A 15,214-nucleotide genomic window follows, 5' to 3' on the forward strand; every position below is an offset into this window, starting at 1 on the left:
GACAAAGTAATAGACTGGGAGAACAAAACCGGGTTCATGGAGGACAGTCTAAACAGGGACAGGCCAGCTGGCTAGAGGGATTCAATGCAGTGACCCTGTTAAATCGCACCTCTGTGCCACTTGCCAGGGAAGGGCCTTTCAGTGTGCCCCCCCCCCCCCCTTTATTTACAGAGGGAAGGTCCTGCCTAACTATGCTCTGGCTCTGATGTGTTGTAAAAGGCCAAGGTGGGTGAGACCAGAAACCAATGTACCTGCTCCTCTCTGTTGTCGTCCTCCTTGCCCTGGAATAATTCAGCTTGGTTAGCTTCCTGGAGTTGGACCAGATTGATAGTGCTTCTATCCATGTCTTTTTTTTTTGCCCGATTCATGCGAAGCCCTGGAGCAGTGAAACAAGGGAATGATCACCCTCCTCTCCACCCCCACTCCCAACCAGATGAATCTGCTGAGCTTGGAATCTGCTGAGCTTGTCTGTTGGAAAAAACCAATTGTTCTACTAGGAAAAAACCCAATTTCATTTCACGGAAGAGACGCGCCACGCCAGCTTCTGTAGGAAGCAAAGGCGTGCGTTTTTGAAAAGGAACCGAGGACCCTGTCATCCAGAGGTGGCTTCCATTTGTGACTACCCAGTGTGCCCTAGAAGAGTTGTCCGCAAGAGGCAAGTCAAGCTCTGAGGTCTCCGACTCCATCTGACTGTGGGATCTGCCTTTGTGGATAAGGGTAGGGAGGCAACTTGAGCTGGCCTTGTTTACCGCTGGACAGAAAACAGCCAGACACAAATGAGGACTGACGGTTTCATAGAGCACGATGGCTGATCGCAGATGCGATGTGACTGGCCTGAACCGAGCGATGATCCGTACAGTATGCAGCATTCTCTCTCTGGCTGGTCTGTGCCCACCAGCCTTCAAAGGACCTCCCTGCCGTCCACAGGCACCGCTGAATACAAGCAGAGCTGAACAGCAGCTCTGGGGATCCGATTCCTTCCGACAACAATCACATTCTTTTGCAGACTTACGGATCTGGGCTGTCACTGGTTATAAACGAATGTGCTGTTGCTCACGTTGGCTTACTCCATCAGCGATTTCCTTTCCAGTTGAGAGTGCGGGCATCAAAACACATTTGGTCCTTTGCAGTGAAAAGGAAAGGCTCATGGGAAACTGTCCCTCTCTCAAACACTGTCACTTTTCCACAATTTCAGGTGTTTTTTCTTACTTTGTACAGATCGAAAAATCACTGTTTTCTTCCATGGTATGTACAGTACCCAGAGTTAAAATGAAAGAGAAATCGGTTCATTCGCGCTTAAGAATGTACATGACACAAATGTATTACAAGGTTGAGTGGGTTCTGGAGATCTGTATGATGGTGTGCATATGGTTTATCCTGCACTACGCAACACCATCATTGCATGTAACACCACTGTATGCCCCCCTAAACATTTAAGAGGACTGATCTCATGTTATCTTTTCACACCCCAATAAAAGGCATTAAAGTGCTAAATGAGAAACTGTTGTGTTCTGTTTACTCCGCCTACCTAATTTTCTGTCCTATTAAAGGGCCAGGGCAGTCTCTTTATTTAACCAATGAAATTAACACAAAACAGAAGACTCTCCCCCATCATGAAACTGCTCATTTTGTAGATGTAGAAAGTAACTTTGCATTTAGGTATCAATTAAATAGAAATTCAGAGGAGGGAACCAAGCCTGGGACATAGCTGTTGGAGATATAGCTCAGCTATCTAGATGACTTTGCTTCAAAGCAAAGTCTTCAAAGCTTGATTGATAACAGGGAGAAGCAGAAAGATGGTAAAATGTAACTATATTTTACTCCTTTATTTGAGCTCTGAAACACATTAGAGATTACATAACAAGTTTAAATGAATTTATTGCAAACAATAGCGTTTCCTTGGTGGTCATGAATGGGATGATGGTGTAAAGACTAGAGAAGAATCATATTCTATGCAGTGAAGAGATAAAAATCTCACCAGGAAAGAGGTCTGAATGAGCAAGGGTGGAGACAAGTGCAATTTACACTGCTTAAAGGTGCCCATGTGTAAAGAAGAGAAAAGTGAGGAAATTGGTGGGGAGAAGTCGGAAATCACTCCTCATTTCCTCTTGAACATGTGTTAGCAGCTAAGAGGTCAAGGAATACAAAATGTCACTCGGTAACCCTCTCAGGGGACCCGTCTGGGGGATGGTGTACAACCAGACACAAGTCCCTTTAAAACACGTGAACTTGACAGAATCTCCTTGAGCCCTTTCTAACGTTAGCAAGCAAGTGTGTAATTTCATTTGAAGTTCTTAGGACGGAAATGAGGTCTATCCATAGGGCCACATCCGTCTATTTAAAAGCACGTTTAACTCAATTGGAAAGGACTGAAGTGCCAAATTTACTGAACCATGTCAAGAAATCTAGTACCTGCTGCTATCTCGGATGAAGGCTGTGAAAAAAAAAATCACACTTCAGCCTTGTTCCTAACGAAATGTCAGGATGCATTGTGAACTACATGCTTCCAGGAGTTTACCTAGTTTTTAATGAATATGGTCTGATACTTTAAAATTAAATCAGAAACTATGTCAATTGTGTAGCTTACTTTATATTGTAATTTATATATGTTATTTTTGTATTATTGTTATATTGTGTGTGTGTGTGTGTGTGTGTGTGTGTGACAGAGCAACTTTGTGGAGTCAGTTCTCTTTTTTCCCCTTTATGTGTGTCCCTGGGATCATACTCAAGTCACCAGGCTTGCACGGCCGGTGCCTTTTCCTGCTGAGCAAACTTGCCCGTCCCAGCCTGGGTTAACTGGTGCACAGCTACAGTTATCCACCTAAGCAATTTTTAGGATCTATACCAGATTCCATCCCTGGATGCTATTTTCCTTCTAAACAGAGCCATAGTGCCTAATGCACAGTATACTCTATATATGTAAATATGAAACATTGGGAATTCAGAATTGTTTTTACAAGATTTACTCTTTATTTTTAATCATGTGTATATGTGTGGGTGGATGGTGGGTGCCCAAGTTGTCTTGAGCATAGGATTCCCTGGAACAGAAGTGCCAGGAGGTTATAAGCCACCTGACAAGGATGTGAGGAGCTGAACTTGGGTTCTTTGGAAGAGCAGACTATGCTCTTAACTACAGAGCCATCTTTCTAGCCCTGAGAAATTCAAAATTCTTAAACTGAGAGAAAAAGCAAACATTAAAAATTACTGAACTTTAAATAAGACTTATCCTGCACTTTCTTTAAATTTCCACTGATGGCACTGTTGATGGCTTTTGAAGATGTTTGACACTGGGAATCACAAGGTGTCCCAAGCTTGTCTGGAACTAGCTAACTAGATCAGTTTGGTCTCAAACTTGACACCCCCATGTCTTAACCTCCTGAGTGCAGAGATTTCAGGTATACACTGCAAAATCTGTCTCCAAATGGCTTGCTCCTAAGTGCTGGGATTCTAAGACTGTGTCCACAGGACCTACTTCCAAATATTTTTTTGTTTTGTTTTCTTTTTGATTTTTTTTTCAAGACAGGGTTTCTCTGTGTAATAGTTCTGGCTATTCTCGAACCAGCTCTTGTAGACCAGGCTGGCCTTGAACTCAGAGATCCACCTGCCTCTGCCTCTGCCTTCTGAGCGCTGTAATTAAAGGTATGTGCCACCACTGCCCCACCCAAATATCTTTTGAGTGAATTTATTTTCCCCTTTAGTTTGGTTTCTAGTATATGAAATAACTATAACACATTCCTACACTAAATATTTGTTTGAAAAAATAGATTCTTAGAAAACAAGGCCTTGGATTTTAGTTGACTTAGGGCATATTAATTTAAAACCTTTTTGATGTTTTTCTGTAACTATTTGATAATTTAATTGCTCTGTGATGCTGTAAGACTGATAGAAATACTTTTGAAAGAAGTCAGACTTAATGTAAAAATTTTAACTAAAAATTGGATCATTGGACATCCACATAACTCGTCACAGTTCTGAATATAGCCCTCAGAAGCATTGTCACAGTCTGTCTGAGATGCAGCGTCTTTTGCTTCATGATACGATGTCCTAAGATGGAGCACCCTTTCCTTTGTGATACGATGTCTGAGATGGAACACCCTTTCCATCCTTTGCTGGTTCCTGCAGACTTCATCTTTTATGCCCATTCACTTCTTATTAACTCCAATTTTATCATTTGTCTGAGTTTGAGTATTTCTAAAACTTTTAAAACTTAATTTGACAGTTACCCAGGATTATTCAGAACTTCCAAAAATGTAGAAGCTCTAGTTGTATTTCTGGCTATACATTTCCATTTTGACCATTTATTATCCACACTAATATTAATGGGCTTTTCAGACATAATGAATTCCAGTTTTTCCTGTTGCAGCACTTCATGAAATCTTTGAGACTTCCCATCGAACATGACTCTCTTGTTATGTTGCAATTCTGCACTGTCTTGACTGATAATGAAATTTACGAAGGTTGGATTATATACATTCCTGATTATACGCAAATAATTACTTCACATACTGTATTATAGTAGCTTAAAACAAGTGTGGATGCAACCAAGAGTGAACAGGCAGCACATGTAAGGTGTCATGTGAGTGTGTGTGTGTGTGTGTGTGTGTGTGTGTGTGAGAGAGAGAGAGAGAGAGAGAGAGAGAGAGAGAGAGAGGTATTCCTGTGTGGGTACATGTATACATAGTATTTGTGTAGACACCAGAGACATAGGTCCTCACCTCTCACCTTGAGATAGGGTCTCTTATTTCTCATCACAGTATATGTCAGGGTAGCTGGCCTAGGCCCTTCAGGGATTTTTCCTGTCTATGTCTCCCATCCTACAGTAGGAGCTCTTAAAGACATGCAGCTCCACATTTGGCTTTCTGTGTTCATCTAGGGATCTGAACACGGGTCCTCATGTGCCGGGCAAGCACTCTATCTCTTGAGCCATCTCCCCAGTCCACACGCAGGTTTTCTAGACAGTCATTCCACTCCGCCAAAATGAGCGTGTATCTAAGAACAGTCTGAATGAATGCAAATTGAATTGTGCAAGTTTTCTAGAGTTCTTAATTTGTTGAGGGCGCTTTGTATTAATTAAAAATGATAAAAACAAAGTATTTTAATGTGACCTTCATTTGGCATTTGTATTAACTTTTCTTATCCTGTTTTATTTAATTCTTCCACTTCTGATGTTCAATTAGTGTTTGACCCCTTTAGGAGAGATGCAAATTAAATGACATTTCAATGCCAACCGCCATCCCATATTTAAAATCCTGTGTTAGTTGTGGATCATAAATGATGATCTTCATTCTTTAGCTAATTTATTCATTTAACAATTTCCCTCCAGAAGTTTCAGCAGAAGGCTGTGAAGCCAACTAAGCAGAAGAAATCCACGTCGGCTGAATTTCTGATGGGTGAGCCTTGCTTGATGAGTTATTGCTCATAATTTGTGTAAGGATTAATTAACTAATTACAGACAAATGGCTGTGGGCGAAATTTTGCTCTAGCTTGTCAGGGTGCAATTTGTAATTATTTTAATCATTTATTCTTTTTTTTAAGAGTTAATTTTAACCTAATTCTGTTTTGGTGACATTTGAGGACGATACACTTGAGTCTTTCTGCATGAGAGTTACTGGGAGGAATTTTCTGCTTAGCACTGGAATCTGTCCGCCTGTTGTGTGATCTTCTGACCCCTTTGTTTTGTTCTAGTTGAAGAACACACAGAAGCTACAGAAGGTGCCGGGAATCCAGGTTTTAGCATGAGCAGCCCAGAACTCTCAGCCTATCAGACTCCGAAAGAGAAAGTTATTAGATATGACATGCTGGATCACACCCTTGCAGCTCATCGACAAAACTCCAGGCTGCCAACCTCAGCAGGACCTAAAGGTGTGACTTCAGTCCTGGTTATGCTCACACTTGGTGACAGTTGCTCTTGTCTGACCTGGGCATCCTGACAGGAAACTGACATTCCGTTCAGACATGCTTGAACAGCTTCTGAGGAGGCTCTGCGTGGGGCTGTGTGTGCATGCGTGCGTGTGTGCGTGTGTGCATGCCTACTCTGAGGAGGCTCTGCGTGGGGCTGTGTGTGCATGCGTGCATGTGTGCGTGTGTGCATGCCTACGTGTGTGTGTGTGTGTGTGTGTGTGTGTGTGTGTGTGTATGCTGAGGCCCTATGCTGTCATTGGGTGCAGGTGATACATAGCTTTGTGGGTGAAGGATGGAGAGGCATGAACTCACCTTTCTTTGGGCAGATGAAGTGGAATGGCCTTGAGGTGCCAGAATGCTAAGACTCTTGGCTCTGGTGCAGACAGGAGTTGAAAGGATGGCACTCTTGTTTATAGGATGTCACCAGGCTAATATAGTTGATATCTCAGTTGACACCCTATTTTGGGTTTCAGACTGTAACAATTTTGCCCTTTAGATGAATCATTTTTTTCTGTACGAAGTCTAGAAACACATGCAAGAACTTACAAATAAACGAAGAAATAATTTTTAATTAGAATTCCCTTGTAGTAATTTACTTGTAGGTAAAAGGTTCTTTATTCTCTGGCTGAGGGATGGCTTGGAACATCATTCGTTCTACCACTGACTGTGGAGGCAAATCTTCTCTCTGTAGATACCTGTGGCTGTTCCTTCTGGCCTGGGAACTGCATCTATTCTAAGTTCTGATGATTCTATACCTTCAAAGAAAGAAGTCATTAAAACCTGCTGTCTTGGCTCTTATCCTCACCCTTGAAGAAGCCGGAAGACATCAGGATTTAATGACCAAATAGGTTTTTGAGGGAACAGGTTCTGGAGTAATGAAGCGTGAGCTGGCACAGATGTGTTCTCTGCTGGTCCCACTTAGCAGCCTCATCAGGATTCCCACCTGTACAGAGCAGGCCCTGCATGTCCCAGTAGGTTAGCGTGTGATGCTTTACTCCTGAGGCTCAGGGGAAATTCTGCCAGCTTAGAGGTGGCTACACTCTGCAATCCCATCATCCAGATTTGCCTCAAAGAGAAGCAGCCTGGTTCTTACTTTCCTTGCTTGGTATGTACAAGTGCATACTTCCTTGGAAGTCCCTTACCCAGTGAGAAGATGAAGGGCTATCGACAGGCCCATGCTTGACTACCTACTGCAAATTAGCCCTACACTGGCCACTTTGTGTACAGCATCTCCTTTAGTTTCATAAATCTCAGGAGGTAGGTTTCAGACAGCAAATTCAGCTGTGCAGTCGAGGCAGTCATAACAGTCATCAAGACCTTGTTTACCCTAAGCTGTTTTTACTTAATGTCCCAAAGTCACTCAATCACATCTCTTTGTTCCAAGCATTGAAAGCGAAGACTGAGTAGAAGTAGTTAGGCATGGCTGCTCTGTCCTTAGCTCTCTTGCTGGAAATTAGTCACCTGGCCAGAGATAACAGTAAGAGTCTGGGACACATTGTCATTAGTGTATGTGTGTGTATGCATGTGGGTGGGTGGGTGCACAAGTTTTATTCTGAAGTTGGAACTCTGTTGTTAAAGAAGAAGGGGATGCACACTCGAGTCAAAGAGCGCATCTTCTCTCAGGTCCATGTGGCTGTTGTTTTGATCTTACAAACAAGGGGGAAGGATTATTTTGGCACATGATGTCAGAGGTTTCAATCCTGTGAAACCTGAGCCCTGAGTCCCTATTGCCTTAGGCTTGGGCCAGCATAGTACATCACTGCGAGAGCATGTAGTGCAGACTCACTGTGGGAGAGAATCAGGGAAGAGGGAGATGGAGAGGGAAGAGAGAAAAAGACAGAGACAGAGATAGACTTCAAGACAGAGATGGAGAATTTTTTTCTGGAAGACATGAACAAACGTCCCATCATCTCAGATAACGCATCAACAGCCAATCAAAGTAATAATTACATTAAAATCCAAATTAGTGAACCAGATTTACTGGTGTTGCTTATAGGCATATGAGTGAGCATTACTTAAAGGAGCATAGATGAATCAAAGGTACCTGCATCTCTGAAAAGCCCAGCCCAATATGGATGACAACTCATAAAAGTTCCATCCCTGTAGCTCCCTGTACCACTTGCAGGCAGCTTCCCAGGTTGGAGATCCTCCTGCAGGGAGCTCTGCACAGCAGGAGAAGCTCTTCTTCCCAGCAATTGTTTATTGTTCTTGTAACCTGAGAGAGGGCTCTAGTGAATACTGTCAGTTTCAGGAACTTCCTGAGACTTCAGAGATGCTTGCCTCCCAATTCTCATTAGCCCCCTTTCTCCCTTGATGGGGGAATGTTTTAATTGGGAAGAAATTGTTGTCCAATTCAGAAAAAGAGGATCTTCAGGTAAAAGTACATATTACTGGCAAGCATTAGTCCAAAGAAACATAAATATACAATATAGCAAGAGTCACAGAAGTACTTTTAAATTTCTAAGAGCCACCATAATAAAATGAGAAAAAGTGATTTAGCTTTAGAAACATCTTCTTAAAATAATCTTAGAATTATCTCCAAAATAGTGTAATCAATGTAAAATGAACAGACATTTTGTGATTATTTTTTTTTTTGGCAAAAAGTCAGTATATGTATTTATGATTGCAGATCTCATTACTATCAAGACCCACTTTCAGTTTCTGAGTATTGGCCATGGAGTAAGGATCTGTCTCAGAGAGATAAGAATGCACATAGAATATAATAATTTTCATAAGTAATGGTTGGCCTGAATCTGGAAAACAGAGAAAAGTGATAACCCAAAGTAGAGCCAGGTGGAAACAGCCCAAGATGAAAAGAGTTTTATGGGAAAATCCCGGAAATGTTTAGCATCTGCACCAATCTAGTCAGACAGTGAAATAGAGAGGGGTTTACCATGTCTGTCCTGGAACACAGCCAAGTTAGAAAAAGTACATTTGATGCATCTCTCCCCCAGTTTGGGAGAGCCTCTAAAAATTCAATTGCAAATGAGATGTGCAATTTTATGGTCTGTGAACAAGGAAGAATATTTTAAATATGTGAATTTAGAAACTGCCAGATAGCATAGAACACAACATTCCTTGTTAAACAACTTTAAGAACATTTGCGACCGTCTGCCGATGTGTTTGCTGAGACAAAGGAGAAGAGCCACACATTCCCCCCATGGTATTGTTGTAATTAGCACAAATTATCATTTTACAAGTATATCTCAGCACACTTGCCTCTTAAAGACACACTTTAAAGAAAAAAAATGTCTTAAGTGATGGCAGAATTCCAATGATACTTATTTATATGAGCTATCTCACGGCAATAAAAATATTATTAAATAAAGAACAGTGTCTGGGAGAGAAAGTTCAGAAGGAGGGTTTTCTACAATAAACTTTAGATAAGAGAAGATCTCATATATACTGTGACTTGAGTCCTGTAGAGTAAAAGAGCAAGGAGTAAGTACACACCTGTTGCGTAGCTTGAATGAGAATGGCCCCTCTAGGCTCATAAAGTAGCTGTTTAGAAAGGATTAGGGGGTGTGGCCTTGTTAGAAGAGGTGTGTCACTGCAGGTCAGCTTAGACGTTTCAAAAGCCCATGCCATTCCCAGTTAGCTTTCTCTTGCATATGATCCAGTCTCAAGATGCAGGATCTCAGCTTCTGCTCCAGAGCCATGCCTGATGGCCTATTACTATGCTCTCCACTATGATGTCATAGGCTCTAACCCTCTGAAACCATGGACCACAAATTAAATGCTTTCTTTTAAACGTTGCCTTGGTCATGGTGTTTTGTCACAGCAATAACAAAGTAACACCTGCCCTTTAGAACCAGGTGGGATAAACAGCTCCTGGATAGTCTGCTTGGGTTTTAGGAATTTGAATGTCCTTCTTCTCCACCGGTGCATCGCATTGTGAAGGCATTGTCACAAGCTTCATTACTGAGATCGTCTCAGGGAAAGTCACAGTGTTTTGTTCAGCGGATGTCCTAGGTTCATATTAGGCATTTTGTTAAGACGTGAATAGCAAGTATTCAGGAGAGAAGGTACCACTCAGACCTTCCTATCTGCTCTTGCAGCACCTGGGGAATGGATGCTTGGCCTTTGCAAACCAGCTTCTAGCTGATTTCATAGTCTTTCATTTACTATTTGCCTTTCCTTTATAGGCAGCTAACAACATATTAGCATGCCACTGAGTTTCCAGAGAGATGCTCGCCCATCATTTTGGTTTTGCAAAATGTTTTTTTTTTTTTTGGCTCTTTCCTGTGCACACTACTTTTCAGGTCCTAGCATCTTTGCTCATCATCCTCTTTGCTCAATGCTGGTGATGTGTCGGCCTGATGTTAACTAGACTTCTAAGTAAGGGAGGTTGAGAATTAGCAGAGTTTGGAAAGGGAGAGAGACAGAGAAGGCACGGCTGCTTATACTTTCCAAGAGGGTAAGGTATTGGCATAGGTTCCTCACCCAGTGAAGATAGGAAGGACATCTTTAACGTTATGCATAGATAATATGGTTGCACTCAAATGGTAGCTAATGACTGGATTTCGAATGGCAAGAAACTGAAATCTGGGCAGGAGTGAAAAAGAGCCATGAAACGAGTTTAGAGAGGGAGAAACAGTAATAACTAAGGAGAAATAGATGGCAGGAGAGTTCAGCTAATGGTTAGTGATGTCATTACAAATGGGGAGATTTTTTTTTCCTTTGAATAGTTCAATTTCACCCAGGTTATTGTAATGCCGAGAAAGGAAAGGAAATGACTGAAATCACGTTGTTGTATAACATAGGCCGATAGAGCTGTCCTTACTGTTAAAAAGCAGCTCCTGGGATTCTGAAAACTCCCTTCATAGTCTGTATTGTCTCCCAGACACCAAGGGCATCAGCATCCCAAAGATCCTCTGCTGTATCTCTCCTGGTGTCACCTCCCCAGGATGCAGATGGGCTTTCAGAGTCCTTGCAGGATCATGTTATACTGAGAGTTCCTTGGTGATGAAGAAGAGAAACAATTTAGAGGGAAGGATTTTCTGACTCCGATGGTGTCTCTGGATAGAGACCAACCTGCCTTCAGGCTCAGGAAGCTGGAAGAACAGTGGCTGTCAAGGCAGCGCTGTGTGTTCTGAAAGAGCCTTCCCTACTGGGATGAGTGATTACCATGCTCTTTCTCTTCTGATTCTAGAGGAGAACACTGGATTGGTCCTGCCTAGGTCACAATTCTACATCCTGGATTTATCATAGGGGAGGAAAAAAATGTTCTTCCAAGCCCTCCTGGCTTCTGTGGAGTTATTAACCCATCATGACTACACGTGACCACACATGATAGGGGCTGGAAAGATGGCTCAGGAGCACCACCTGCTCTTCACGAGGAGGTGGCTTCAGTTCTCAGTACCCACATGGTGGCTCACAGCTGTTTGTACCTACTGTCCCAGGGGATTTAATCCCCTTTCTGGCTTCCACAGGCATAACATGCAGGTGGTGTACAAACACATGCAGGCAAACCACGCATCTACATAAAAAAAAAAACTATGCACAATGGGAACAAGAAATTATGATATAATTGGTGGACAATAATCAAAAGCAAGACAAATGAAAAAATAAATATACTAATCAAGAGTATACTCTGTATATGTCTGGGTTTATTTATTGATCATATCCTCCTATTGACATAAATAAGCAGAAGTAGTGTGGACATGGTATAGGAACAATTATTTGGACATTATTTATGAAATGGTTTGTTTATAATTATGGATATCACTAAATATCTTTAACCATCTCTTTATTTTGAGCTCATTCATGGAAAAGGACATTTATTAAAAATTTTCTAGTTTCCAGGCATTATTTCAGGTGTAGAAATAGATTTGAGTAGACAAGACATATAAGGCCTTCATGATCCTTAGACATACTACAAAAGCAAGATCAGGCTAGGGAAACTGTGGAATTTAAAACTGGGTAATTCTAGTTAATTGAGCACTTCCCATAAACAAAAGCAGTATTTACTCACATAGGTTTTTCCAAGTGTTTTATTAATAACATTACTTGAATTGAGCACTCTAAAAGCAAGAGACAAACAAAAAAAGTATTAGTGTGTGTGCATGGTAAATACATCATGACACAGAAGATTGGGCTACTCTGAAAATCCGAAATGCTCTAAAATCCGAAACCTTGATGCCTGATATCACAGTGGGAAGGTATACACTTGACCTTACTTGATGGGTTGTCAAAATACAGGCTCACTGAAAATATGACATGAAATCGAGGGATGGGGAGGTACACAGTGAAGAAATCTGCTTCTTACCACGTCTGACAACCTGAGCATGCTGAAAGGAGAGAACGGACGTTCCTAACTTGTCTTTTGAGCTTCATCCACACACCATGACATGTGCCCCTCCCCAAAAGAACATAAAACAAACAAAAAATATTTTGATTTGAGTCCCATCCTCAATATATTTTTATAAAATATATGTACGTATTCCAAAAATGTGAGGAAAGTTGAAATCTAGAACTTGCTTTTATTGAGCTATATATTTTTCTCTGCTCCCCTCCCTAAAACTCTTTTACTTTACGTCACTGGGGATTGACCTTAGAATCTTGCATATGCTTAGCAGCTACTTTGCCACTGAACTACAGCCCAAACCTGAGCACTTCGTGGGTAAAGGTGACACAACAGGTCTCCCTGGGACCCCAGTGAGTTAAGTTAAACCATGAGTTAGGGTTGAGTATGTCCAAACGGCTGTGGGCTACAGTGGCCTATTGTGAACAAAGACTTCAACTGGAAGAAAAATGAGCCAGAAATGGAAGTTTTTATAAATAAATGATAAGGTTTTGCATCTTAGCAATTCGATAGGAATTTTTTCAAAGAAGCATGCAATTTTCTCTAGATATTGGGTGGATTTTTCAAAAATTCTTCTTGGTCATTGGAGTAAAGAGTTGTATGACAGTGGTGGAATTCTACACTGACTCCAATCTTCACTATAGCTGCGTCATATTTCCCTTTCGGGGAATACCATGATGCCCCTTGAGCGAGACCGCCAAGAAAAGCGGCAAACATACAACATGATTTTGCATCAGTTTCTCAGGATCAGAGACAAAAGGGTTTTAGGATTATAGTTTTGTTATTTCCCTTCATTTAGAATGCTGTATCTACCCAGTCATGTCCTATGGTCTCATCTCAGGCACTTACCCATCATTCTTAGGGAGATCCTTAACCTGCTTGGTGCCAGAGGCCTTGTCAGCCCTCTGCTAACCTGTGTAGCAGCCCTTGTTTGGTGACTAGACGAAGGTCACTCCTCCTCTTCACTTGGCACTATTATGAAGCGTACATGGAAAACATAAATACAAGTCTTGACAAAACCAAAGCATACAGTAGAAAGAACATGGCAGGACTGAGTTTGGTATCCGCTGGGATAAGGGTTGAAAGTTACACAAGTCCTAAGAATTAGTGTGGCTACAGCTTTAGAAATACTAGCAGGAAGCTATTTCTTCCCACATGGTTTTATGAAGCTGTTTCATGAAGTTGTTTCATGATGGATGAGTGGTCATTTGTGGTTGGAAGAGCATCATTAATGTGTGTCGGATCTCAACAGTGGGCAGCAAGGCAGAAGACCATATGGTAGAGAAAGAAAATGATAGGTCTTCCCCAGAAGATGAGCACGGTGAGTTCCGAGCATCTGCTGGTGAAGATCTTTCCAGAAAAAGATTGGAGTCACGTGAATGAAGGACAGGAGATGGGTAATGGTTGAGTGTTAGAGAATCCTGGGTTACACTTTTACAATTGCAATCCTCAATTTATCTTTTTAACACATGAATATGAATGTTTAAAATAAAAGTAGAACTCAGATACTTGTGTTCAGTTCCTTACCTGAACTGAACATACACTTGAAGGAAGCCACCCCCCCATAGTACACACAGCCTAGTGATTTTGTATAAAATGGTTTACATTTTTCTCATTTATAGCTGTTTTTCCCTAAAGATGGGCAACAGGTGTTGTATAACATTTATAGAACATGTGAAAAAATACATATTTTTTGCTTCAGGACATTTTAACTCTTATTAAGAAAAAGGAAATATATAGGAAAATCATTTGCTTTAGGTTTATTGAATTGACCTGAATTTGTATCTTTAGAAAGCATTTGGTTCCTAAGTGATTTTAATCTTTTTCATTGATTTAAAGAACTAAGAATAAACTCTCTGGAAGGTATCTTACTCACTGAGATATAAAACATTTTACACAGCTATTCAATGAGCAGAATGTCGTATGCTAATGTTTTATATACACTCAGTTTTTATACAAATAATATGTACATAAATATTTGAGTAGTTTATATAAACAATTTAAATGTCCTTTCCTTATTTTGGGCTTTTTTTATAAATATGAAACACAAAATTCTAGAAACATTTCCAGTTGGAGAGGGTACCCTAGTCAAATATTGGAATTTTGGGAATGTCAATAAAACAGCAAAATCTTAATTTATTTTCTTCTCAAAAGACACTGCTTATCTATAGAGAGACATAGTCTTGCCCACGAAATGAACAAAGGGTTCATTGATATTGCCTTTGGGTATGTGTGTATGTGTGTGTGTTCAGACCCACATATGTCTGTGTGCAGGTGTTCTTGCTCATGTGTATACTCGTCAATTCCAGAATGGATGTTCCATGTCTTCCCCAATCTCTCCTCCACTTTAACTTTTGAGATAGGGTCAGCACTAAGCTTGGGGCTCACTCTGTCAGCTATGGGACTGACTAGTGAACTCCTAGGGTCTGCCTGTCTCTGCCTCATGGAAAGGGTTACAGACACATCTTAGTGTCAAGGATCTAAACTCAAGTCTTCAAACTTTCACAGTGAGTGTTTCCCCACTGAATCTATTTTCCAGCCCCATTTCTATTTCTTTAGTTGTAAACCTTGAAGCCCACCTGACAAGCAAGTGTCACTTCTCTATCTTCTCTAAGTTAAAGTTAGAGAGACACTAATATATGGGTTTGAAAAGATTGTATGAAGTCTGTCATAGATTGTTGGTTAAAGATAGACGGTTGCAAGGTATTTTAGTGGTCTTTAGGTCAATGGTGATATATGGATTCACTGAGTTAATATATACCAGTGAAATTTGTGTCTCCTTATGATAAAATTGTGAATCTAAGAATCATTTCATAGGATGGTGAAAGGGGCACTTAAGAATTTCCAAATCACAGAGATTCTGTAAAGTAAACCAAGAGTTGTGTATACAGACACAGGGACTTGCCTAACAAGCTCAGCTATACAGTAACCACAGAATCAGAAAGATGCCATTTTTCTGATATGCTAGTGACCTAATAGTCTCTTAGGAGTGGGGCAGGCTGCCAAGTC

At 41.0% G+C, this 15,214-nt stretch overlaps 1 protein-coding gene across 1 annotated transcript in view; it reads left to right on the forward strand.

Annotated features, from left to right (window-relative positions):
* The first annotated feature begins 804 nt into the window (after positions 1-804).
* Positions 805-15,214, forward strand: part of LOC121433951 — a 280,105-nt gene continuing 265,695 nt past the window's right edge. The window contains exons 1-4 of the mRNA XM_041632632.1: positions 805-858; positions 4,364-4,457; positions 5,313-5,390; positions 5,686-5,862. Coding sequence (XP_041488566.1) covers positions 805-858; positions 4,364-4,457; positions 5,313-5,390; positions 5,686-5,862 — 403 coding nt within the window. The remainder of the gene's footprint in view (positions 859-4,363; positions 4,458-5,312; positions 5,391-5,685; positions 5,863-15,214) is intronic.

Source organism: Microtus oregoni, unplaced genomic scaffold (genome assembly GCF_018167655.1).
Source record: "Microtus oregoni isolate MIOR12 unplaced genomic scaffold, Mior012 000042F_ref0000377, whole genome shotgun sequence".
Taxonomy (NCBI): Eukaryota; Metazoa; Chordata; class Mammalia; order Rodentia; family Cricetidae; genus Microtus; species Microtus oregoni.